This window comes from Genypterus blacodes, unplaced genomic scaffold (genome assembly GCF_046128005.1).
Source record: "Genypterus blacodes isolate CSIRO-AG114 ecotype Tasmania unplaced genomic scaffold, CSIRO-AGI_Gbla_v1 ptg000070l_1, whole genome shotgun sequence".
Taxonomy (NCBI): Eukaryota; Metazoa; Chordata; class Actinopteri; order Ophidiiformes; family Ophidiidae; genus Genypterus; species Genypterus blacodes.
In genome coordinates, this window is record NW_027466880.1 from 972,978 (window position 1) to 1,000,000 (window position 27,023).

Here is a 27,023-nt window from a genome sequence, read left to right on the forward strand (position 1 = left end):
GCCAGTATTGGAAATCTTAGCGCAGCCGTGGGCGTAAATGGACTTGTGTGTTACTACTACATTCTCGTGTGGGTTTTGTGATATGAAATGTGTCTGTTGAGTTTCTGTATGTTTTTCACTATGCTGAAGGTAGCAGCAAATTGCATTGATTATTACAGTAGAAATCAATTTTTCCTCAGTAAATCATCACATTAGTGCTGACAGTTACTCTCGCAGTTTGTATTGAATGTCAAAAAGCAAAACATGTCCGGATTTTACTAACAAAATGTTGGGAAAAAAATAAAAGATTGTGAAGAGGAGTTCTTGTGAAGAGCCGTTTCATTCCGCCAGTCTAGAGGTCGTGACGACTGTGACGGTGACAAACTAGTTCCAGCGGTCGCTAACAAATTCAAAACAAACGCTAAACACGAAACAGGATTGCTTTATTTAACACAAATAAATGTAACATCACATTCCATTACACATTGTATGACCAGTTTTTCAGGGAAAATGCATTTAGGCTCAGACAGTAAATGTACCATGCATCGTATCCGTCTAAAGTGTAAAGTACACGAGCAAGACAGAAAGGAGGAGAAACAAAGGTAAAAGTGTAGAATCAAGTAAACATGGCTGCTAACTGTACCCAGTGGACTGACATGACACAATGTGCCTCCATGTGCCGGAGTGAGAGTTGGGAAAGACACAAAGGGGGCGTGTCTTCACTTCAGACAGTGAAGGCACTTTACAGCATAAAAATAGAAAAGAAACAAACCTTTGGTGGGCAGGGAGACTCGGGTGGGATGACAAGAGCAGACGAACAAAATAGAAAGAAAAACATTAAAGTAAAAAGTAAAGCCAGGAGTGTGTTTTTTCCCGAACTCCTCAACCGTTTATCACCATCCGGACGAGTTCTGTAAGGCGAGAGGAGAAACAACAATGTCATCATGTGGGCGAAAACCAAGACAGAAATAAAGCCTCAAAACGCAGCATCAATCAGGAGGACTAAAAAGCATTGTTTTAGTCAGCGGAGAGGATCTTACTCAGTCCTAAAAACCTAACTATTTGCAACTCTTATTTGACCCGATCCAGGAGGGGGAACGACAGGGACGGAGGGAGGTGGGAAAATCCGTAAAAGAGCCAAACTGCATTCAAATCCTGAATGAATTAAGTGTAAAGGTGAAGCGTGTCTCCAGAGGCATCTTTTAACTCAACAAATCACGTTTACTGAAAATATGAAAACATCAGGTCGTGTCTTTGTCTGCAATCTATAATATTCCGACGCGTTGAGTCCCATTCCTGCCATGTCGCTTCAGAGAAACAGGCTGAAACTGGCATACGCTCAAGAAGTCGAGTCACTCAAAGAAATTGGGACTTTAGTAGGAGTGGGAACATGCTGACCGTGTTAGTGTGCGTTAGGGGAGACACCTCGGACATAAGCACGACTGCTTACATGCAGGCTACAGCCAGGAGAGGGGTGGGGCAGGTGTATGTGTGTGTGTGTGTGTGTGTGTGTGTGTGTGTGTGTGTGTGTGTGTGTGTGTGTGTGTGTGTGTGTGAGTGAGTGAGTGAGTGAGTGAGTGAGTGAGTGAGTGAGCGAGTGAGCGAGTGAGCGAGTGAGTGAGTGAGTGAGCGAGTGAGTGAGGACGCCGTGGGAGAGAAACGTTAATAAATGGGAAACAGAATCCAAGTATTTAATGGTGGGACCCCAGGAACTGCAGAGAACACCACAGCTTCTCAGGGGCCACAGAGGTCAATGACCTGCATTGTAAACAAAGAGTGGCTGTGTTTTGTGTCAAACACTACAACAACGACTTTTTGGCTATACGATGGACCATCACGCTAAATTCCCTATCCAAGTCAAACGGAGGCCCCTGTAAAGCCATGAGGTTCTGAGCCGGGGGCAGATAAGCGAGGAGGAGAGCTTTCTGGCTTTTGCTCATACCCTCTCATCAACCGGACAAGATGTGGCGCACAAAGACTGTGGGATGGGAACACAGAGTCAAGTGAGACAGCGTTTGTTGCGGTCCCATCCAGGACAGCAGAATGATGGTTGCAGTGTGTATTGGTGTGATGCATTACAGGCTGCAGGTTTCACGCACACCAACATCCATTTACCTTCGTAGTTGATGCAGCCGTTGGCGTCTTCGTGTCCCGCTAAAAGAGTCTCCACCTCCTCCTCTGTCATTTTTTCACCTGGAAGACGAAAGGCGGAGTTAATGAGACTTCTGCGAGGCGTCTCTGGCTCGGTGTCTCGTGGGTGTGTTTTGGAGTCTTTACCTAGCGTGGTGAGGACGTGGCGCAGCTCCGCCCCCATCACGGTGCCGTTTCCTTCCTTGTCGAAGACGCGCAGGCCCTCCACGATGTCGTCGAACGAGCCCTGGTCCTTGTTCTTGGCGATGGACTGAAGCATCGGCAGGAACTGTTGGAAATCCAGCATCTTGTGGTTCATGTCTGCCGGCGGACGAATGACAAGCAATGTTGCGTTTAGAGTCACAATAAACTGAATATACAGCATGACAGGAAGACGAGAACTGAAGACGTGTTGTTTGCTTTGTTGGCTGTCCAGTGTTGTGTAATATAAATCCACACACACTCTCATATTTCCCTTAAGTGAATGAACTGAAACAGCAGCACATCACATAACACCGCTTCAGGCCCCCATATCCTTCACACTGGCTCAGCTCATGACTCAGGCCTTCTGAAGTCCAACCATGCCTCTGCACTGCATCTTAAAAGCTCTTAAATCGTTTCCAGGTTACAAGCATTTGCATCTTTTCCTTGCGTCTTCGTCCCGCCCATTAAAGACACAAAGAAATGATGCGAGGGACAGAGGGACTGAGGAATGACATCATCAACGCACCAGCCTTCTTTTTAGCACTAAAAGCCTCTGCCAACTCCTCTCTACATCAATTGTGAGCTCCTTTCACCACCATGACTCGGGCCAAAAGCCAAATCAGGACACACACAAACACACACATAAACACTGAGCCCCTGTCTTGCCTTCTGATTTGGGGTTTCCCAGCACCTTGAGCACCTCAGCGTTGACGGGGTTCTGACCGAGGGCCCGCATGACGTCGCCACACTGGCTGAAGGTGATCTTCCCCTCGCCCGTGCGGTCAAACAGGAGGAAGGCCTCTTTGAAATCTAGAGGGGAGACACAGAGGTGGACTGCAGATACAGCGACAGTATACAGCGCAGCGCGGACATAAGCAGTGAAGAGTTTACACGCAGATGTTAGGAGAAACAAACACATTCAGGTTAAACTCATGGGACAATTGGCGTTCTTTGGACCTTATGACCTGCTGCGTTCACCTTTTTGGCAGCATAAACATCCCATAATAGCATCTCCCTTACAATGGCTACCAGACCAGAAGAGGCCGTCCTTAGTAGAAACAGTATCTTCCTTCAGGGCTTCAGCAGACTCGGGTCTAACTACATGGAATGCATGTGTTTTCACGTGTTTGTGCTCTGTGACAGGCCTGTTGTTTGTCCGTGTGTCTCAATAAGCTCTCAGTCCACTCACATTCCCCAGAGGCTACACCCTCTGGAACTAACTTTGCAATAAGCGGACCAGAACTTAAATCTAGTAAATAGATGTGTAGGAATGCAGAATACAGCTCCCCACCTTTATGAGGGGACTACAGCTCTACGCCCTTTGCCCTTATATGGTAAGAAAAGCAAGCACACCTCCTCTCACTACTCTGCCACATGAGACACAACATCTGGTGTCCTGGGGCTGTTTCACTGCCTGTTGTCTGTGTGTTGTGTGGGGACAAATAGCCTCACTGACATTGCAGGAATCCCTTTGTGCCACACCTTTGCTTTAGATAACTCAAGCCTGAGCCAACACCCTCACACACACACACACACCCTCACACACACACACACACACACAGCAGCCAGCAACACACGACGTGCATTAGATCACTTTGGCATCATGTAAAACACAAACACAAGCTTTAATCACGTCACCATTTTAGATTAGTGGAAGATTCTACCACATTTTGTTTCCAGGCAAGGAGTTTGTTTGTTTGTTTGTTTACCTGACGGGATCCGGCGTTTGGCAGAAACCGTCCAGCTACTGGATCAGAACAACGAACTCATCAAGCCGTTTACCGAATGAAGCATCATTGTGCCACAACCTCACCGCATCTGTGCCGTGATGTTACACCCCAAAAACAACCCCGACACAGTGACTCCCCTGCGGGTAAACAAGAGGTGAACTCACCCATGATCTGGTCCTCCGTGAAGTCAGACTGGTTACGGCGGGATTCAAGCACACAAAAGAGGAGATACGTGGAGCGCAAAGACAAGACAATTTAGTTAGATTTGTAGATATTTTTAAGTTTATCTTCAACAACAAAAAATAATACTATATGGCAGAAATGCTCGCTGATGAGGTGACGTTAAAGCTAGCTAGGATTAAGACAGCTAGAGCATCTAGCGAGGGGCTCAGACTTCATCAAAAAGCTTCTAATAGGATAATAACATAACATTACACAAATATAAGACAAGATAATGTCGGGAGAGAAACGCGTGATCTTACCATGTCTGTGTTTGATGGTTAGGTGACACACACACACTCCCACACACACGGCAGCTATCGGGGGGGTTTCACGGGCTAGTAGCTGCTAGCCGCTCCTCCGCTCCACAATGACGTCACTGTGATATGCGGCAACAGCCAATCACATACATCGATTCTACACAACGTATACACGCGAACATATTTATGATTTGAATTGTTCATATCGCCATCTGTTGGTCACATTAAAAGCGTCACAGTTACATGAATATAACGTTCAAAGCTTACAAGAAGCTCAAACTTCAAATGAAATAATACATTTAAATGATTTTACTGTAGATGTATTTAAGCAGTTCCGCCCTTTTCTTGTCATTTCCATTTCAGTTAAAATGAATCATTTTCCTATTGATATATTTGCTTATTTGGTCAGACCACCAAGACCCCTGACAAAACTCAAGAAGAATAAGGCTTAATCAAATAAGACATACAAAAGGTAAGATAAAATACATTTTATTTTTTTGTATTGTTTATTTCATCATAGTACATATTTCATCATAGTACATGTGTGTGTCTGTGTGTAGGTCTACACAATGTACATCGTTCTGCTTGCAAATTCATGATGTCACTGTCAGTTGCTGAACAACAAACAATTCATTCTTCAGTAATTTCATCCTGGTATGAAATAAAGACACATAATTTAAAGATGACAGAAGATTTCCTTTTTCATTTGGCTGCTTCACTGGTTGTCTCCCCACAGTGAAATCGGACAAAGTCCAGCACTCGGGCTTGTTGACCGCGGAGGAACTGAGCCACTGTCATGCTGGAGTCGGACAGCAAGGTCTGAGGCAGCAGGCGCGTCTCGCTGTCGCCGCACGGCAGGTCGTCCTCGTTGCCCAGCGACAGCGGGGCCTCACCTACTACGTGCTGCCCCAGCTTGCGTCCCAGAGCCTCCTGTGCTCCCTCCTCGCCGCCCTGGAAGACCACAAGGGCGCCGTACTGGCCCATGTTCACGTCGGTTTGGCCCGACACAGCGCCGTGCATGTATGAGCCGATGTGCCACTCAGACGGGACGAAAACTGTCACGGCCCTCTTCACCGCCATGTTCTCACCGAGGCGACCTCAGAACAAAAGACAGATGACATCATGCACCATTCTGACATCAGCCATACAGGCTTCATTAGTCAGATGGTCAAGCATCCCTTTGACATCTATATGGTGTAATTGAACCCTCTTTTTCTCATGTACAGTCAAAAGTGTGGATATAAATGTTTATGTACTGTATAGTTTATTTTCATGCTGTTGAGCGGCAAAATATGAGTATCATGTCAAGAGTATCATGTCAGCTTTAAGTTAAGTTGAGTATCAGCATCAACGCAGGCATGACTTGTTTTAATTCCCTTAATGTGACATGTCACTACTCCTGACAACAATCGTCAATGCTATGATAGTATCATAGCAACATACATCAGCTGTACTTGGTAAATACTGACAAAGGGCTCTGTCTCACTGCCTTGTTTCAAGGATCAGAAAGTGTCTGATTGTGAGCCCAGGTGTTTCGTTACACAGGCTGTTATTACGCTTTGTACAGGTGCACCTCAATACATTAGAATCTGGTCGTCTTCCCTATGATTGTGTAGCCGACTGAACCAGACACAGACAATGTAAAGGCTCAGAAAACCTCAGCAGGTGATTTGAGTTAATGAGCTGATTAGAGTGTGACACGATGAGGCTACAATATTGAACTTTTTCCACAATATTCTAGATGTGAGATACTGAATTCATGATCTGTAAGCCATCATCGAACATTTAAACAAATAAAGGCTTGAAATATTTCACTTTGTGTGTGATGAATCTATAATACAAGAGAGTTTCACTTTTTGAATAGAATAACTGAAATGAATTTACTTTCCCACTTTATACTAATTAATCGAGAGGCACATGTACTTTACTGTATTAGACTTGATTGTCAAGGTTTAAAGCAGAGGTTTGTGTACTGACCTATTGTGAGGGCCACCTGATCAGCTAACGAAGCACCTTCACTCACACTGAGTTTATTTAGCTCATCTCCTGCCAGTATACTCTGAAACAAAACAGTCAGTAAGTTAGGGAAAAAATACAAACAGTTCCAGTTCCAGTTTGGAGACTGTGGAAACATTTGGTCATAACAAAGGTCATGTGAGGTCATTATTTTCAGCATCATCATGTCTGGCTTTTACCTTCATATATCCTGTCTGGCCTTTGACTTTGTTCTGATGGTGAGCCAACGTGGCGAATGCTACATCCTTTACCAGCTGCTGGAACTTCTCATTGCGGGCGACAAAGTCTGTCTCACAGTTCACCTGCGGCACAGATCACAATAAAGATGACATCAGACATATCACTGAGGAGAATCAAACACAGATCAACAGACGTGATGAAGGAGTGAATCTCAGGTGTGTTACCTCCACCATCACTGCAGCTTTGTCTCTCACAAACAGACCGATGAGACCCTCTTTGGCTTTGCGACCCCCCAGCTTGGTGGCCTTGCTCCAGCCCTCCTTGTGGGCCTGCTCATTGAGCCACGTCTCTGCCTGGAAGGTTTGACATATACACTTCAATATGCATCAACACATACTTGACCTTTAACCTGAGCGTATACAGACTTTGGAGGTTACCTGTGCTATGTCGTTGTCAAACTTCTCCAGAGCTTTCTTGCAGTTAATGAAAGTGTAGCCGGTGTCTTTCCTCAGTTTGAGCAGTAGGGCTTTATCAGCTGCCAGGAGCTGACAGCCCGTGTGTAACGACTGAACATGTTGGCAAACAGTGACCTGAGGATGTACAAAATAATAATAATAATGAACATAAATCCTGTGAAGTGGACAGAGTCACGGGAGGATTGACCGTCATAAGTCGAAGCGTCCCATTTCAATATTAAATGTAAGGTTCGTCTCTTACCTTTGCAACTTCTGTCCTCAGTGTTCTAAATAAAACAGATAAAGACATGTTTAAAGCCAGGCAGAGACTGTCTGACTTCGGTATGTCATTGAAATCCACGCTGCATACAGAAAGCGTAAAGGGCCAAACTTAATGAGCTAATGTCGCTTGAATCTTGCATGGCGCCCCCTAGAGTACGGGAGCGTACCTACACGATTTACGCCGTTTCAAGGGAACTGGAGTTAATACACACTGAGTGGCCTCTTTATGAGACGCTCTTGTACAGTGCAATAGTAGCAATGTTCTTTTTTTATAAATCATGCGCACTCAAACAAACAAACAAACAAACAATGAATTATTGATCACATCAAAGAGATCCTATCATCAAGATCCTACAACTTCATTTAAAAAAAAAAATCAACTATCAAGCCTTCAATCAAGTGGTAAAAATTAAATGTACGGTTTCTTCCAGCACTATAAACTATACATTTTACTAATCAGAAATTTTTGAACTGCATAAATCATTGACATAAGAGTGATAAATGACTATTGTGTATCGAACATTGTGTATTGAACCTCACATGGAGGCGGCAATAGCTGCATGTGACCTGACCAAACAAAAGTATCTTATGGCACCTGAACGCCTCTGAACAGGATTTGTATCCTTAAACATGGTTGGTATGTGTATAAGCATTTTATTAAAGGTTTCATTATTTCACATTTGTTTTCCACGTGACCTCAGCATGAGCGGGTTCAGTAAAGCAGGTGAGCTATTCTTGGTGAGCTATCTGGCATCAATCCTGTGAATGCAGCATCTGGCTGCTGTGGCAGGAGGAAAGTCCGAGGACCTTCAAAGTGCAGCAGAGCTTTGTAGAGCCGATTGGATGTCTCACAGCTTTCGAGGACGTCGGCCTGCTAAATAGTTCTGCGGGTTCTTTAGATATTAAGCCATACGAATTTAACCCAGAATAAATGTTGGATATAAATTGAAGGAAATGTAGCAATGCAGTCAGGTCGGAGTTCATAACTTGATATGGTTTTATTATGATAAGCAGCATCTATGTGCCAAACAGCTGTGTGCTTTCACAGAGAGGAAACAAAAACACAATTGACTTTATATTACATTACATTACATTACATTACGGTCATTTAGCAGATGCTTTTATCCAAAGCGACTTCCAATAAGTGCGTTCAACATAGGTAGATAAGAGAACTTCGGGTCACAAGAAATCCTGAGTGCATTTCCTTCCAAAACCAACAGCCAAGAGCATAAATGCTAGAGTAGGAGTGCAATAAGTTAGACTTCCATCTATTTGTGCATTTCAGTCCCCATTTTTTTATGGATGCTTAAAATGAATGCTTCTTTACATAAAAAAAAAACATTTTCATAGACACTTTTGTAACATTATGTGAAGAATCCTGTAGATTGATCTTCAAAAAGAGGAAATTAGTTGTGAAAGAGGCAGGAAAACTTTATGGATCATTACCATTAGAATAGCCTCCAAATATCATAAATGACCCTTTTAACAACTTGTTTTAGGCTAAAGACTTTGACTGACATCTGGACTAATGGGCAGGGTTAACGTGAGTGCTGTGACTGGTCAGACGTGCAGCTCACTATAAAAGGACCAGCAGGACCGGCCAGCTCACCGTGTTTCCTGGTTGCCGCCAAGCCACGATGAAAGTCTTTGTTCTTCTTGCACTCTGGGTGACCCTGTTCAGCCAGGGAGACAGCAGTAAGACAATCTACCTCCTTATTTCCATTTCTCCTTCATATTCTAACCGTTTTGTGTACATAACCATGGCACATTGTTACTTTTGATTTACATATAATCCTGGTGTATGATGTTATATGACTGTGCTGCTGGTTTGCAGACACGCTGCACTCCTGCCGGAGTCGCTGTGGTTATGGAACAGACAGTGATTACCCCTGTCAGTGCAACTCTCATTGTGAGCGCTTCAAAGACTGTTGTTCAGACTATGCTGCATTATGTAAAAGTAAGTAACAAAAACACATGCAAACTGCAAACTTTACCAAAGTGCCACCACAACAGTTTCTTCTGTTTCCAGAGGGATCCATGTCCTGTACAGGCCGATGCGGCGAGGGTTACAACTCTCAGAACAAGTGCCACTGCAACACCAAGTGCGGCCAGCACAACAACTGCTGCAGTGATTACAAAGACGTGTGTGACAGTAAGCAGATCTACGCTTCATCTAACTGACCTTCACGAGTGTGCCACAGTGCACCTCGCTCACCTTTAGCCTCTCTCTGTTTGTGTGACACCTGCTGACTTTCACATGGTGGACATTGAGCGTAAAGAACAGCAGTCAAACACGTTCATGTGCTCCAAAAGCTCAAATTCTCAATCTATAATCAATGAGCATTACAGTCAGAAAGTGTTCAGTGTGACCTTTCATCCACATCTCTGTTATCTAAGTGTGTATCTGATTAATTTCCATGATCCCCGATTGGGTTGTACTGACTTCTTGGGCCAAATCTCGTTTCACAGTATCACCTCTAGGCGGCGCTGTTGTGCTGTGTAACATATGAGTAAAGCTCCAGTTTGTTTTGCACCGCCGCATTACAGTACACCTGCCCTCTCTATACAATAGCGCTTCTGTTATGGAAATGAAATAATAATACATACATTATCTTAACAACTGCTTTTCAACAATATTCTGAAAGCTGTTCCATGTGTGAGCAGAAATTACTTTATACGCAATACTTCTTTACTTAAGGTAGCAAAAATATACAACATAACACTTTGAAACATTAAAACTAGTAATGAGAAAAATGTTTTTATAAGTATAAGAAAGGAAATATGCCTTTAAACTTTCATTCTTTAATTCAGCTCATTGTAGTTCTTGACTCAAACAAGACATTTCTATCTTGATTTATGGATTTATTTATAGACATTTTTTTACTTAAGTCAGGACCATTTTTGTCTCATTACACTGCATACCTCCACCAAGGCCCAATGATAAATTTTAACTGTTTGTTATATATTGTTATAGCGCCACCATCAGGTCGATTGGTGGTCCATTCTTTGTGCTGGATGAGGATGTGGTCTCTCTTCTCTCTCTTCCCCCTGTGCAGGCGATGGAGGTAGCGGTGGTGTTACTGTCACCGACGCTGAGATCAAGTCCCTGTCCGAGGTTCTCTATACTCTAGACACCAACAGGGCTTCAGCCTCTGAGTTGATCATCGATCCTCAGGCTTTGGTTCACAGCTCTGAGTCCAGCTCGCAGGACGACCTCTCCTCTCGGCCGTGAGAAGACACCGCTCGTATTTATGCGCGACCACATGCGAGACCGCACCTCTCATTTTCTCATTCTCACGCCTTTTTTTTGTCATCGCCTGTGTGTGTTTGCAGCTTGTTCCGCTTCCTGGATGAGAGCTCTCTGTTCTCCAAGCCCACCTACGCCGCTCTCGTGGCTGTGCTGGAACAATACCAGAGGATGACCGGACAGAATGAGGACTTTACTCCACAGGAGCTTGCTGAGCAAGACATCTTCGTCAGGGAGACCATGTCCAACACTGAGCTGGGCCGAGAGCTGTTTTCCTTCCTGCTCACGAAAGGTGTTTAAGTCCACTTCTGATTCTGGTCCATCCTGACCCTGCTCACAATAACAAAGAGACCTGGTAATATCTTTGGTCTTAGACCCTGATGTAAAGTATTTGTAACAGGAATCATTTTGGATTTTTAAGGTGTCTATGCATCAGAGGAAGAGTTCATTCATGACCTGACGATGATGTGGTTTGGCCTCTACTCACGCAACAACAACAAGATGGACTCCAGTGGCTTTGAACACATCTTTGCAGGTTTGTCATTGCAACCCCACATATGCAAGTATGTTTATGCATTCTCACTGTAAGAAACACATTGTGTATACTAGGAGAGATCAAGGGAGGAAAGGTGTCGGGTTTCCACAACTGGATCCAGTTTTATCGCCTGGAGAAAAGAGGTCTGCTGAACTACTACAGCCACAGCTTCAACGGGCCTGTGAGTAACCAGAGTTCAACACGCTCCATAGCTTTCTGCAAGTGTCCATCTATCTCTTGATACGTCTGTGTTTTGGCCTCCAGTGGACCACCTACCCTGATGTCCTGGGAATGCAGTTTAAGTGGGACGGATACTTCAAACAAGTCGGTTCTGCCATCATCGGCTGCAGCCCCGAGTTCGATTTTGCCTTATACAGCCTCTGCTACATCACTCGCCCTGGAAAACAGTCAGTATACCTACACGCCCCCATGATCTCTTCTTGTATGTGCATCTTTTCTGAGCTTTTTACTTTTCATTTTGAGGTGTCGCCTGAGCCTGGGAGGAAAGGAGCTCATACTCCAAACGTACACATGGGATAACTCTTTCTACGGCGATGGGAAGAAGTTCATCGGCTCCGCCTTTCCTTCCTCACCCAGGAACTGATGCCCAATCAGCTACTGACTGACAGCCAGCCTGTTACATCCCCAATACAGGCACTCGTCTCATTTAGACGTATCCTGCCAGTTCATATATTATGTAACACACCTGGTGATTTTCATTCCCAGAAAGATCCATTAAAGTCACCCTGAGTGATCTGACAAAATTATTTATATTGCAGCGTTGGCTCCTTTCTGTAAGTCTGACCTAGGCCCGCACGGTCGCTCTTATAAAGGAAAGAGTGCGGCAGGCGGTTGATTAATCTGCAGGGAAACCTCATGGAGCATGAGAATGTGCTGTGCTCCCAGGGGCAACATCAAACTGTGCCTAATGGGCCACAAAAATGGGCGTTTACACACTCTGAGTGGGCACAATACTGACACCAGCCAAGTGTAAGAGTGTGTGTGTGTGTGTGTGTGTGTGTGTGTGTGTGTGTGTGTGTGTGTGTGTGTGTGTGTGTGTGTGTGTGTGTGTGCGCGCGCGTGCATTTGACACAATTGTTATTGTCTTTATTAAATAACAAAAACAAAATGCAGCCTTTTGCAGTAGTAACTATAGAAACAAAAAAGACATTAACAGATTGTCTTCTGCTTGACCTGCTGCAAACAGTAGCCACCAGCTAAACCTGCTCTTATCAGCTGTCCATAAAGCTGTGTGCGTTGTGCTGTGTGCCCAGTTGGCGTTAACTGCATGTGTGTGTGTGTGTGTGTGTGAGTGCTTCTTTGTGCGTGTGTGTCCAGCTGGGATGGGGGTTGATTTTACTCTTTCACTCATCTAGGGTGACTAACAGGATAAATTCGGGTCTGCCGACAGAACAGGGGGACACACTTGCAGGCCTGTTTAAAGAAAGTATTACAGGAGATGGATCTGCCACTGATCCCATTGTGCACCAGTCTGGGTTCATTCATGCAGACCAACAACAGAAGACCAGTCACTTCACAGGAAAACTGCGGCCTCCACTGATTCATCTGATTTGGGCCTCACATGCAGAGCCAGACTGCCAGCAACATGACAATAAAGTAAACACAGGGAAGGATTTTGTCAAACATATTAGGTTTTCTGAGCTGGTGACTCTAGAAATTAGAAGAGTAAATCTTCTCTTTTCATGCTGCCCTCTTTTTACAACCCAAATGGAATCAAATTAAATCAATGAAAGAAAAAAAAAGATTCAATTGTTCTTTTGTCACTCACACAACTTCATAATCGAATTATAGCTGGCCACCCGCCAGCGTGTCCTCGCATCTCCTCCAAATGGGCTCCTCCTGGCACATCTCGTGAGCCACCTGACTTTTGTTTTGTAATTATATTACCGCGCTCTCCCTTTAGCGTGTTGCGGCTAATGGCTGCGCGGGCTAGCCCAGCTGCACATGCAGAAACAAAGCTGCTTATGGGGCCAAACAATGGACCCGTGGAAAAGGGACGCCTGAAGGCGGTCAGCCAATGAACACGCACAACAGGGGGCCAGCAGAGGGTTTAGGGAAGGGTTAAGGGGGTTTAAGGGTTGAGGGAGGGGGGGTGTCTATTTTACCTAGTGGGGACCGTCAATGAGATGGTTAGTAGGAGGACACATGGTCAACATCACCCCGTGTCTCCCCAGGGCCGGGGCTGGCCTGGAGGGAGGTTCAAGTTTGGCTTATAGATGCAGGCCAATTGTAAAGTTGATGGGGGACCATGAAACACAGACTAACGTTCATTCTCTGAAGTTCGATCGCCTTTTTTGAATGCAATCTGAACCATTTGATGAAGGTTGCAGCCATATGTAGGCCTATATGTTTATCTATAGGACGCTACAGATATATGTAAAGAAGTGAATTTGTTATCTGATCACTTCAATAAACATTTAAGGTTGCTGATATTCTGTAATAAAGTCAGAATTCATTGCATGCATGCAATCTATCCACTAAACATGAACACACACACACACAAACAGGCTGCAGCATTGGCATTTCTCCTGAGACTTCCAGAATGACAGATGGACACAGCCCATTTTCTCCCACTGTTGCATTCAGGAACACTGGGAATTGGAGGGAAGGTCACATTTGTGTGTGAACTGAAGTGAAGTTTTATTTGTCGTTCATTTATTTTGAACCACAACAAGTAAAGTCTCACGTAACAAATGTGCTACAACACCCAGAGAAGGGGAGGGAACATCGTCTGTTGACATATTGAGTGGAAGCTGTGGAGGACAGACGAGCATCTGATCCACAGAGAGGTGAAATAAGATATGACCATCTGTAGCAGGACATCATGTGTGTCCAGCACTGAGGGACCAAAGGACATTATGGAAAACATACAGTAGCAAACACTGTATGCCACTTGATTAAGACTGGACAAACCTAACTGGGTCAAATCTCAGTGACTGGCCTTTATATGATGTCATTGGGGTGCAGTGTACTCCTATAACACAAAGTCATCTCTCAAATGTGTGTTTTACTCTCATAAACTCTGAGGCGAGTGTGTGCAGCGAGAACACGGGCCCTCTGCTTTAACGTATATTCCCCCGTTGGTTCTACTCCGGGGACACGAGAGGCACCGCTCTGCTATTCCCATTTCAGGCTGCAGGTGTGGAATAGAAAACTCAGAGGACCCACAGGAACGAGCGGTGGGCAGGGTTCATGTCCTGGGAATGAACCCTGAATGAGATCCTCTGGGTGAACAGACACCACGCAACAAACTATACACCCTCATACCTCAAACTGTCTGTCAGCATGAAGCTTTCTGCTCCTCTGATGAGCTTTCCTTTAGGCTCACCACCTTGAAACTTGTGAATCTCTTATAGGTTTCTCTAAAAAATCCATAATAGGATCTTTAATCTGTAAATCAGCATTGAACTTTTTTTTCTCTTTTTTTTCTTCCTGTTTTGATATATTTTTATTGAGGAAAGCATTTGACGTGACAGTAAGCGTACAGTTATGGGACATTTTGGAGATCCTTTTTTGATAGAAAGAGAGAGAGACAGAAAAGAAAGAGATGGGACCTGTAGAATGTGATACACACGTGCAGAAAATGTATAAGCAGACGAGGGGACGGTGACCCGGCCGATGACTTGTACAGTCCAACTACTGCTAGTCTGGTCCGTGTGTGTTGCACATTTCCATGTACAGGTTATTTAGTAGTTAGTATTATTATTATTTTCTTCACATACAGGAGGGAAGTAGTCATTAGGTCCATCCTCTCTCCTCTCTTTGCACGTTTAACTTTATTTGATTTAGTTAATTTATTAAAATTACATGTTTTTTAATTTTTTTTTTGCACAGTTGTTGTTTTATATGTATATACCAACGACCAGAACAAATTCCTTTGAAGTGTAAACTTAATTGGCAATAAAGCTATTCTGATTCTGATTCTGATTCTATATGTCAAACAAACTCATCAATGTGAGTCATTTTCTACAACATTCAGTCATGTGTTTAGTTCAAATACTTGATATCATCTTGTAAAGTGAGTTAGATAGTTAAATAGTTTTAAGATATTACAATCAAGTTTGATTTTCACGACTCTTGTGCTCATCAAGAGTTTGTCAGTCGTTAATGAAGATACTGACACAAATCATTAAAAAAAACCTTAGAAGTGAAAAAATGTTTGTACTGCAGTCGTGATGCTTTCAAGTACTCAAATCCACCTTCAACCACTTCTACCTTAAACTCTATAGTTATACTGTAAAATGGATCAAGTGGATAACTAATGGATAGTTTCTCATTCAACTAAACACAAATACTTTCCAATAATAAAACCTCAAATCATAGCGGATGCATGCTTTCTCCGTTGATCTATCAGCGATATATCGACAATTTGATCAAAGTCCAAATGAAGAGAGAACTCGGCCTGTGTCGGCCGTGCGGAGGGATGGAAGCGGCGCCGGAGCGAACACCTGCTCACACGCGACTTCAAGCTGTCACATGCGGTTAGACTCATGCGGCTGAGCGCGTCTCCGCACCGCGCCACACACACACACACATACACACAAGTGCGGATTTGGCGGCAACAAAGGGCCCGCTGGCCTCTGTTGCTTGTCTGGAAAACCTATACGCACATCTCCCTGACCCTCCACACACACACACACACACACACACACACACACACACACACACACACACACACACACACACACACACACACACACACACACACACACACGCGCGGGCTATAGGATGCCACGGGCCGGCCACGCGCAAGCTCCAGCGCGTCAGCAGCAGGAGGCGGAGGGGGAGGAGCTTGATGCGGGGGGGTTATAAGCAGGAGCCCCCGCAGAGTGACCCGCACTGAGCCGGTCTGGGTGCTGCTCACACGGAGGACACACACACACACACACACCGTTGGATGGACAGAGACGCTAAAGTGAAGAAGAGACAAGTATCATCTGCCAAACGTCCAGTTCAGGTGAGAACTTAACACACGACTCAAGTGTGTGTGAAGTAGTTTTAAAGAGTGTGTGTGTATGTTTGTGTGTGGGTTTGTGCGTTTGTGTGATCGTGTGTGGTTCTCCTGATCTTAAACTTATCGATCTTAACTGCAAAATTGCTATAAAGGTATAACCTATTGCTATAACCTGACTGTCCTGCCATTTGTCCACATTCTATACTTGATATTTATGTCGGTCCTCTGTCCCACTTCAGTCTGAATCCTCTGTCACTGATCTGGGAAGGTCGATCTTTCATTTTAATCCCATGGTCGCCGCTTCATCCACGCAGCAAATCCTGCGATGGCCCAGTTTGAAGACGCAGCCTGAGTTTATCTGCTTTCAAAATGAGCGGGATTACGTGCCGGGACAGAGGGACAGAGGGACAGAGGGACAGAGGGGACACAAAGTAAATTAAACTACATGAATGCACATTTAACAAAAGAAACACAAATACGTCATCTGTCTGTGAGCTGAGCTGTGCGTCACTCTCCTCGCTCCTCGGCCGGTCAGCGTCCACCTGTGGAGCTGTCCGGTGCTGAAGACCTTACACTGGAACGGATATCCGCCCGTTTACACCAAGTTACTGTATATTTACTATCAAATTCAGTTAAGAACGTTGAAAGGAACAAAGTTGTTGTAAACTAGAATAATTAATTGTGGTATTCTCGGTTTATCACCCACAAAGTTAAGAAAATAAAAGAGAAGTACTAACAAAAAGAGAAATCTTACACTAGAATATAAAAATAATAAAATACATGTATAAAACAATCATAAATCTGTACAGTGAAGTGAGATGTTCTTGTTTTTGTGTCATGAGAGCGTCTGAGGCTTCAGCAGATCTGAGTTTGCATCAACATGACTCAGGGACCAGATTAGCCCTAATTACAGGAAACCATGAAGGAGGTCAGAGTCTGACAGCGCTTAGCCCAGACAATGTTGTAACAGGTTTTAAAGGTGCACATGAATGGATGATGGTGTGATACAACAGGAAACCCAGTATGTGTATTTGACAGATCTGTTCTTCTTTACAGGGTGACATCATGGCTAAGCCACACATGAGACAGGAGGAGACAGAAGAGGTGCTCAGCCCTCTGCAGTGGATGGATGGTGACATGGACTCACCTGATGGCAACACATCAGTGTCATCGCAGGGCTATAGAACAGGCGGAATGGACAATCAGGACAGGGAGCTGGGGAGTGAGGACGAACAGGAAGATGACGAGGATGAGGCGGAAGGACAGGAGGATGAGAACGGGGCCAAACGTCGGGGGCCAAAGAAAAAGCGAATGACCAAGGCCCGGCAGGAGCGTTTCCGTGCACGCCGCGTCAAAGCCAACGCCAGGGAGCGCTCACGCATGCACGGCCTGAACGACGCGTTGGAGAACCTGCGCACCATCATGCCCTGTCAATCCAAAACACAGAAACTGTCCAAGATCGAGACGCTACGGCTGGCACGCAACTACATCTGCGCCCTGTCCGAGGCCCTGGACGGGGGCGTGTCCACAGAGAGCAGAGCTTTCACTGAGACCCTGTGTAAGGGCCTTTCGCAGCCCACCACCAACCTGGTGGCCGGCTGCCTGCAGCTGGGCCCCACCGCCGGTGCCGGCCCGAGGCCTGAGGACAGAAACGGGCCTAGGCCACCACCAAATTCACTCAACGGTATGAACTACTCCTCCCCAGGCCTGCCGAGCCCCCCGTACGGCACTTTTGACTCTGCCCACCTGCTTCACCTGAGGGCGATGAAGGGTGGCGCGTATGAGAATCAGCCCCCACACGAATACAACGGCGGCAGCGCCGGAACGCCACCGTACGACGGCCCTCCGACGCCGCCGCTCAGCATCAGCAGCAACCTGGTGCCCAAACAAGAGACGTCACCCCACTACCTCCCCCCACACCACTACTCCCCCTCCCCGGTGGAGCAGGGCCTCTATCAGACCACTGGTTATGACATACACTTAGAGGGCTCGTACGACTCCTACCGTGCAGCACACATGCCCCCTCGACTGGTAACCTACAGAGACTAAGAGGGATCAGGAGGGTGGACTCTGCCAGGCTTCATCCTTCATTAACGCTGACTGACACTGACTTTAAGACGGGAGGATGAGGCTCTCAGACAGTCTGACGGTGCAGGAGAGGTGATTTGTTTACAAGTGAATGTGGGGCACCGTTACAAGCACTAAACATAGTTACAAACTTAAATACTTGACTTTAAGTGACACAAATTCTTGAACACTGATGACCAAATGATTAATCTGAAAGGGAAAACTTGCGTTAGCCATTTTGACTGATCTGCAACGTCCTAATGTAAGCACTTCTAATTAAGCTTTGGTAATATTCAACAGATATTACACACAAATGTTATTTATTCTATAATTTAATATATATGGACTCTTTTCTTCATTCTTGTGTTCTCTATGTGTTTGCTTTATATGTATATATTTGTCTATCTAGGTCATTTCTTTGTTTGTAACTTATAGACTGATGATCTCTTTACTTTGTGTCCACTTTTCCTTTCTTATTGAATTTGAATTGAATGTTTTCATTTGATAGATACATTATTTCCATGTAGATTTGTTAGCGTGATGTAGCTGATTTTGAGAGAACTGCAAGTTGAAGATCAATGTGGACGTTCAGATGCGACATTCTCAGGTGAACTTTAGTAAAAAATAGAAACTGAGCAAATACTGCATTGGATTCATTTATTGTTTATTTGTCCCCTTTGTTTTTCATTTTTTAAGGGATTAATGTTATTAAAATGTTGAAAATCCAAATCAGTGTGTGTGTATGTGTGTGTGTGTGTGTGCAGGAATAGACTCAGTTCTTAATTTCTTGGTTTTTCTACTCAGGCTCTGATGGTTTAGCTTCACTAATCCTTTGGCCGTCTCCTAATGAAACAGAGGATATTTGAGGAAGGATTTTAAGATAAAGATTCATGATTAACAGGGCTGCGTGATGCTGTCCTGACATCTACCCAGACCAACACTTCACACACATCTACAGTATGCAATAAAACACGTACCTGCATTCATACCTTGCGTGTAGAATACACACACGGAGGCACATAAACTATATGGTGACTGGAGGGATCAGGTCTATACATTATTCATGAACAACTGACCTTCCCTCTGTTGATGGAGAGGCAGGAATAGATCAGATCAGCAGAAACATCAATGGACATCAGGTGGAAAACAGAACATAAACATAAATCAGAGCAACTGCATAAGTGAGAAGGGATAAAGTCATTATAAGGACGCATCAGGAACTTTGCACTCCACCTTTGTTGGTTGTTAGGGAGAGTGAAGGCCACCCACTGAGAGGTCAGCAAGGACGGGGTCACGAGGTCACTATGGGTCATGGCTCATTGGTGGGAGTGGTCCGAAGGAATCACGGTAGCCACTTGCATTGTCGTTCTGTCGGTCAACTTATCTTCCCTTGCATATCTGCACATCATACACACCGTCTCTCCATCTGCAATAAGGGCGTTAGGTGTGTTTGATGTGAGAGGTTATATCATGGATGGGATGCCTGTAATCCTGATAAACACGCTGATGGACGGCCCACGCTTGACCTGACCTGGGAGGAATATCTTGCTTTGTTTGGGATTAACGTAAGCTGGTGTGAGTTCGTTGCACCGCAAACAGGGAGGAAACCAGAGGCGACTGTTGAGCGGCAGGGAGCAAATGGAACAAAAAGGGAATCTGCCCTGATAGTAACAAACTCAGGTTGGTGGTAAGAGAGCGATGCATGACATTACCACCCCGGCCCCTTATCTTATATTCCCCCCAACTGCTCACACTCTGCTCCTGACATCACACACACCCACCTTACTGGGACACTGTACTCAATGTGTGAGGCAGAACATCTTCAAATCCTTTGTACAAGTAAAAACTACAATACCAGAGGGGAAAAAATGCTCCATTAAGGTTAAAACTTATAAAATATTAAACCTAAGTGAAACGCATAAGCAGTGAAAAGTAATCAAGACTATCTAAAATGAATGAATTTATGAAGTATATCCCCAAAACTGGATTCTGGAATTTGAAAATTGTAGAAATAATGAACAGAATGTGACAGAGTTTAGACATACAATACCAAACAACAGCTTCAGTTAGTAGCAACAGCTTCAGTTAGTAGCAACCTCCTATAACTCTTTAGATAAGATGAAAAATATGTCTGCTTCAAGGTTTATGACTTTTGTCACATTGAAGTCTCAATCAGTAAACCTTACTTGTAACTAAAAACCATCAGACACATACAATAGAATACAGTATTTGTCACCAAAATCAAGTGGAGCAGAGGAGCGGTGCCTCAAAATTATGCTTGTAGTCATTTAAACAGAAATGAGTAACCTTCCCCCCGTCCCTCCTCCCCAGTCTGAGGATTATCTGAACGTCTGAGACAATACACAGAACAATATACATAATGCATTGTGTGTATGTGTGTGTGTACGTGTTACCAGGCAGACCATGTGTCTGTGCATGTGCAGTGTGGATCTGTGCGGACATGCATGCGCAGTTATTAGGGATAAAACTGTATTAAGCAGCTGATCAGAGCTCAGTGTCTGAATGGTTGCATTAAGTCACTAATCCTGAGGGGAGAGGGGCAGTCAGTCCTCAGCGCGTCAGTTTATCTGTTACACAACAACATGGAGCTGTTTCACATAGACACGCAAACACCTAAACAGGCGCACACAGTATTACATTTATGTCAAATTAACTTAACCTTAATAAAAGAGGTTATATAAGAAATAAGTTGTTGTTTATGGTTATAATTTGTGACAGAATTCTCATTAAACACATTTGTCACTGAAGAGTAGAGCTACACTGCCACCAAGCGGGGATAACATGTTACTGAAATGTATTTGTATGACAGTTGACCGTTTTGGCCACTAAGTGTCGCTATTGTACAACTGCATGCACTTACAGTACAGAGAGCCCGCTGTCATCTGTTAAACACATGAAAAACATAAATAACACAAATATTATCAATAATGCCTCAAAAATGTCTGACATAACGTCTGTGGAGGTAGAGTCTGATTCAAACAGATTAGTGTGAGTGTGAGTTGAATATATGTTGAATGTTGCATGCAAACAGTGTGAGAGCTGAGTGGGAACAGAATGAAGCTATTTGCATGTAAACAGTTTGGTGGTATGTGTTTGCATCAGAATAATCAGGCTAATGAAGGAACCTGGGGACTTGACTCATGATAGCTGCCTGAATAGATCTCCAGCACACTATCATCAAATTCTGTAATTAATCACCATGGAGGGACATGAGAAAGGGATTAATCAAGGAAATCAGACTGATTATATCATCAAAGGAAACAATGAAGGGCAGTAGCTAATAGGGCCAGGAGACAGGAAGTGCCTGGTGCTTTTTATCTTTGAGATTGAAAATGAAGACTAAAAGCGTATGGTGGCCTTCAGGATTACAGGGACAACTGGTGAAAATGAACAACAACAACAACAACAACAACAACAACAAACCCCCACTGACACGTTACAGTAAAAACAGCACAGATGGCACCTTTGGAAATAGAAGTGTTTTATGGGCTGATGTTTATTGTTCAATACATTTGCTGGCCTGCCTGGAGACTGAGACAAACAGCTTGTTTAATGAATCTAAACATATCTGTGTGCGATGTTAATGACACCAAAATGTATGCGCATGCCTTGTCTCCATCTTTCCAGCGGTTCCAGTAAAAATATCACACAAAGCAACGTTTTTGTGGCTGTGATGACCAAAAATGATGCAGATGATAGAGCGGAATAATTACTTGTGTAAGCTTGTTTGGTAATTTCATAGTCCCCAGCATAGTTGACCTACCATTGCACAAACACACACACACCCCTACTCCACCAACAGGAATGTATCTGTCCATGGACGTACACAGTCACCTCCAGGCTCAGCTTAGATCTGTACATTTCAAGAACAATAAAGATCTCAGTGTCAATCTCCTCTTTTCATAGTGAGGAGAGTGAGATGCACATTTATAGATCAGGCAGAGGGGAATACGATGTCCAGTATGGAGTTTACGGCAACAATTCTTGTAAAATAAGAGTAAATGTATTGTGGAGAAAAGAGAGGGAGGGTGACCGAGGAGAGCGACCCTGAGAGAGAGGGGGGGGGGGGGGGGGGGGGGGGGAGGAAGCAGCGAGTGTGTATCTGTAACTGTATCCCTCTGGTGAAATGTGCTTACTGCTCCAGTTTTCATGTCCTTCCTCAGTGTCCCCTAACCTAACCCCCTATGTGGCAAGATGCCAGAACGCGTCAGTGTGTTTGTACTTTCTTTGTGAGCACGCGTGTGTGTATGTGTGTGTGTGTTCGTGCGTTAGTGGGGATCGGAAATCAAAGCAAAGGTGTCTTGAATCCAAACTGGAGCAGAGATCACGTCGGTCTCTGCCCTTAGCAGCAGCAGCAGCAGTGTGTGTCCCTGCCAAGTGTGTGAAGACGCCAGAGGCGCTGTTTTACTGGCAGCATTAAACTCTCATTTTTTAAAAAGGCCTCGTCTGGTTTCAGCCTCTCTTCACTAACAGCCAGAGCCCATTAGACCACTAATACAGCTTTGATAGACTTCACTTAACCCATATAATTTAACCTTATTGTGCAGAGCTGCATTCTGTACGCAAATCAGAATTAGACTGACATTTACTCGACATTGCGCCATGCGTCAGTCTCACCTCACTGCTGTCCCCTTCCTTCTCCTCTACCTCTCTCTCCCTACAGCTCTCTCTCTCTCTCTCTCTCTCTCTCTCTCTCTCTCTCCTCGGCTTCCCTTAAATGACACTTTGCAAGCACTTTATAGGACATCCAATCTGAATTCACACCTTTAACTGGCAAGCAGCGTGGAATGGCAGGATTCACTCGCAGCGTATCACGTTTTGCATTTGTGTCAGCGTTCGTCACTGTGTGTTCTCATGTCAGAACCACTCGTGGGTATCATTTGATTTCATCTTCCCTCAGCTCATCACCAGTTTAGGTGCGGCGCTGAGTGACAAATTAAAGCTGGTGGGTGTTTTGCTGCTGCCGACTGTGCAAATAAAACGCTGCTGCTGAGGGCCAAAGTGTGAGTGAGTAATATGGATACATGTGCAAGGATATTAACACAGATACCTAATCAGTGTACATAACCACATGAAAGTATCGGAGCAAAGCCTGGTTTCATTACTAACACCCAGGAAAATGTTTAATTAGCACTACAAAGTAAAAAGAAACAAGAAAAATGTTTGGAATGACTTCATTGGTGTCTGTCGTGTGTTAACCAATGATAGATATGCTTAATCTGGCTGTGTGTGTGTGTGTGTGTGTGTGTGTGTGTGTGTGTGTGTGTGTGTGTAATGACTAGAACTAAGTGATTGATGTCATGGTTGTAGGAGTGAAATGTAACTATGTAGAATACATCGACTCAAATATAGTTTCAAGTAGAATTTTATGGTTGATGTACTTTACACGAGTATTTCCATTTTATTCTGTTTTGTACTTCTTCTCAGCCACATTAATTTTCTTTAAACAACGAGGTCACAGGTTTACTTTAAAACCTTGTATCTCCAGAGTAACGTGAGATAAAGTGTCAGACGGAGTGATTTGAACGACTTCATTCCTATTTTTTCAGTCTCTCATTCAAAAAGCTTCTAAAACAATTTCAATTCATTTTTGTGTTTTGAGCACTCTTCTTCATGGCTGTGTCACATTATGTGTCTGTAAGTCCTTAAGGCCAGAGGACGTTTAATGTGTCTCACTGTGTCTCAGACAGAAACACATTAGCCACGCTCATCGGGGTGTGAAACCTTTTCCAAATCAAACAAACAAAGCCACAGCATGTGTGCCTGTAAATCAGGTTTCATCTGCCTCTTCTTCTTCTTCTTCTTCTTCTTCTTCTTCTTCTTCTTCTTCTTCTTCTTCTTCTTTGCTCCCTCACGTTTTCTTCTCCTTCTCGACGTCTCTCAGGTTTCAGGGACTTGCTGGCCCCCCTCCTCAAATACACACCCTCCACTCCTGCTTTCCTCAGATTTGACATCATACCATATCTCTGTCTTGCCCCTCCTCTCCCTTACACACACACACACACACACACACACACACACACACACACACTCTCTCCCTCTCTCTCTCTCTCTCCTCTCCCCTCCTGCCACAGTTGTCCTCACATATTAAGTTCCCTGTCCTATGGAGCAGAATTAGCCTCTGGAATCTTGTGCACTTGTTTCCTCCTCACCCAGGAAGGAAGGTGGGGAAATCAATGTTGTGTGAGGGGGGAAAACGTAGAGAAACAGAGAGAGAGAGAGATCAGATACAGATACAGATACAGAGAGAGAGAAAGAGAGAGAATAAGAAGCAGAACATGAGGAGGTTTGCAGTGTGATGCAGCTGCAGTGTGGGCATGTGGCTGCCTGCACTGAGCATTTTCCCTCTACGCTCTCCAGCTGACCGGTGGGGCGTCTGCGCTCGCCAAAAACTCCCTGCTGCCTTCGATATGTCTGCGCAGTAACGTGAGCGTTTGCTTTATAACTGTCAGAGGGGACGACAGCCGCTTGTCACGCTGGCTGACTCGCTGACGTTTGGAAACATTACTGGGTCGTGACTCCGGATCAGTTTGAGCCTGCGGGAGGACACGTGCCACCAATGTGGGGCTCAGGTAGGAACCAAAGCATCTACTGAGTCAGTGTATTACACACACACACACACACACACACACACACACACACACACACACACACACACACACACGCCTGCACTCCCTTCATTATTACAATAAAGAAAGAAAGAGTTTTCCTGCAGCTCTAAAGGTTTCTCCCAGGTGGATATCAGCCAAAGACAAGACTTTGCACTCACGCCTGACCTCTGACCTTTCGTACACATCATCTCCAGGGCGGTAGAGGAAGGGTCGAGAGAGAAAGAGAGCGAGATCTGTTTCATGTGTGGATGAAGTGTCGGTGTCAGAGACGACCACGCGTTACGTCATCATGTTTCTGAAACATGAATTATAATAAATAACAGTGAACATGTTTTTGGATCTTGAGATATTCAGATACGTCAAAGAGTTTTATTCCTTTAGCAAACTACATCAAATGGCCGTGTAGAGCTGCCATTGTCCTGTTACTGTGCAGGGTCAGACGTGTGTGTGTGTGTGTGTGTGTGTGTGTGTGTGTGTGTGTGTGTGTGTGTGTGTGTGTGTGTGTGTGTGTGTGTGCGGGCGTGCGTGCGGGCGCAGCAAAAAGCACACAGGTCACACGACAGGACAAACAAACTGTTTCTGTTCTAGCAAATGGAGCAGCGACTGTGTGTGTGTGTATGTGTGTGTGTGTGTGTGTGTGTGTGTGTGTGTGTGTGTGTGTAATGCTTCATTAAATCTTGTGAAAATGCTGTCTGGGTGATGATGAGTGTGACGTCTGGATACCGGCTGGTTCTCACTTGTGTTCTGCATCAAACTGAAGTCTGTATCTTCAGGAAGGACTCGTCGTTCAACATCGGCGGCTAAAATTAGAGGTGAACAGGCCCGTGGACGCTCTCACGCGTTTCCTCCAAGGGCAGAACTATACAATGCAGGGCTCTGACTCACACACACACACACACACACAGAGAAAGAGAGAATGATGTGTTACCTGAGTCTAGCGGTTTGGTTTCAGTTTCCAATGGTGACATCCATTAAAGTCATGCTGCGTCTGCCCCTCTGCCCTCACACAGCCGTATTAGCACCTGGCTCATTGGCCACAACAATACTGCTACCTGCATTATTCAGCCCGACTCTACTAATGAGGAAACCATACCTGGCTCGCTAACACACACACACACACACACACACACACACACACACACGAACAAACACTTTTCTTCTTTGTTAACCTTCATTACATCCATATCAAGGTTTGAGCAGGACAGCGATCTCTCCATATTGACTGAAGCTGCAGTCAGGTGACGGTTGTTGCTGCTCCCATGGGAGGAGATCAGAGTGAAGTCGCTGTCACACACTGAATTCACACTGAGCTTCATTTTGTGCCACCGCAGCCGTCGGCCTCCTGCTGTTACACCTCAACGTTCCCACACGTCTCTCTATCGTACCTTTGTGTTCTGCTCTCACACACGCTTACACACTGCATCAGCCAAATACACAGGGAGGAGGAAGTGATCAATTAAGTTAAGAGTTAAGGTTGCTCCCATAAACATAAGTTTTATGGTTTTAAAACTGTAAGATATACCAAATCTCTTTTCAATTCATTCATTATGTCATTAACCTAAAGCAACTTTGTACCTAAAGGCTAAATTCTATGAGCTATTACTGAATTTCAAGCCAGAATCTGCAAGGGAACCAGTACAATAGAGTAAACATGAAATATAGATGTGTAAGGGAACAATGTAGCGCTAAATATAAATACTTAAACACAGTAAATGTGTGTGATATTAGTTATTTTACAGCTGCTTCATGTCTCCACCAGTCAGAGGAGGAGAAAGCGGCCCAGTACACATTCACAGCCGCATGTGAGCATTGCAACGGCAGACGCTGAGGTTCCATTGAGATGCGGCCAGCGTAAAGCACGAGGCGGCCAATCGAGTGAGACAAGGAAACAAACGGAGGGAGAAAAAAAAATGTCAATAGTAAATAGCAGAGGAAGAATGTCAGGACGGCAGTGAGGGAGGGAAGGAGAGAGCAGAATCGACAGCAGCATTATCACTCCTGCCTCTGATTCTCAAACACCCAGTGAAGGGGAAACGCTGGGCTCCTATTGGCCGAGGGGCCCACCAATCAGGGCGCGGGGATGCAAGGTGCCTTTAGGTTATACCCAACCCC

At 44.7% G+C, this 27,023-nt stretch overlaps 4 protein-coding genes across 4 annotated transcripts; 2 read left to right on the forward strand and 2 right to left on the reverse strand.

Annotated features, from left to right (window-relative positions):
• Positions 1–492: 492 nt before the first annotated feature.
• myl6 (myosin, light chain 6, alkali, smooth muscle and non-muscle) lies at positions 493–4,649 on the reverse strand. Its single transcript, XM_076156832.1, has 6 exons — positions 4,526–4,649; positions 4,208–4,235; positions 2,980–3,123; positions 2,257–2,430; positions 2,095–2,172; positions 493–890 (listed from the first exon to the last, which is right to left on the reverse strand). Exons 1-6 carry the CDS (start codon positions 4,526–4,528, stop codon positions 862–864), a joined length of 456 nt encoding a protein of 151 aa, XP_076012947.1. The 5' UTR covers positions 4,529–4,649; the 3' UTR covers positions 493–861.
• A 397-nt stretch (positions 4,650–5,046) lies between these two features.
• tsfm (Ts translation elongation factor, mitochondrial) lies at positions 5,047–7,549 on the reverse strand. The gene is made up of 6 exons (XM_076156392.1): positions 7,436–7,549; positions 7,156–7,308; positions 6,943–7,071; positions 6,718–6,840; positions 6,500–6,581; positions 5,047–5,619 (listed from the first exon to the last, which is right to left on the reverse strand). Exons 1-6 carry the CDS (start codon positions 7,481–7,483, stop codon positions 5,225–5,227), a joined length of 930 nt encoding a protein of 309 aa, XP_076012507.1. The 5' UTR covers positions 7,484–7,549; the 3' UTR covers positions 5,047–5,224.
• Positions 7,550–9,092: 1,543 nt separating this feature from the next.
• Positions 9,093–11,841, forward strand: endou (endonuclease, polyU-specific). The gene is made up of 9 exons (XM_076156906.1): positions 9,093–9,150; positions 9,290–9,412; positions 9,485–9,607; positions 10,512–10,683; positions 10,789–10,994; positions 11,124–11,237; positions 11,312–11,418; positions 11,502–11,644; positions 11,721–11,841. The coding sequence occupies exons 1-9, from the start codon at positions 9,093–9,095 to the stop codon at positions 11,839–11,841; spliced, it is 1,167 nt and encodes a 388-aa protein (XP_076013021.1).
• Positions 11,842–16,155: 4,314 nt separating this feature from the next.
• Positions 16,156–18,261, forward strand: LOC143005425 (neurogenic differentiation factor 4-like). Its single transcript, XM_076156838.1, has 2 exons — positions 16,156–16,215; positions 17,269–18,261. The coding sequence occupies exons 1-2, from the start codon at positions 16,156–16,158 to the stop codon at positions 18,259–18,261; spliced, it is 1,053 nt and encodes a 350-aa protein (XP_076012953.1).
• The last annotated feature ends 8,762 nt before the right edge of the window (positions 18,262–27,023 follow it).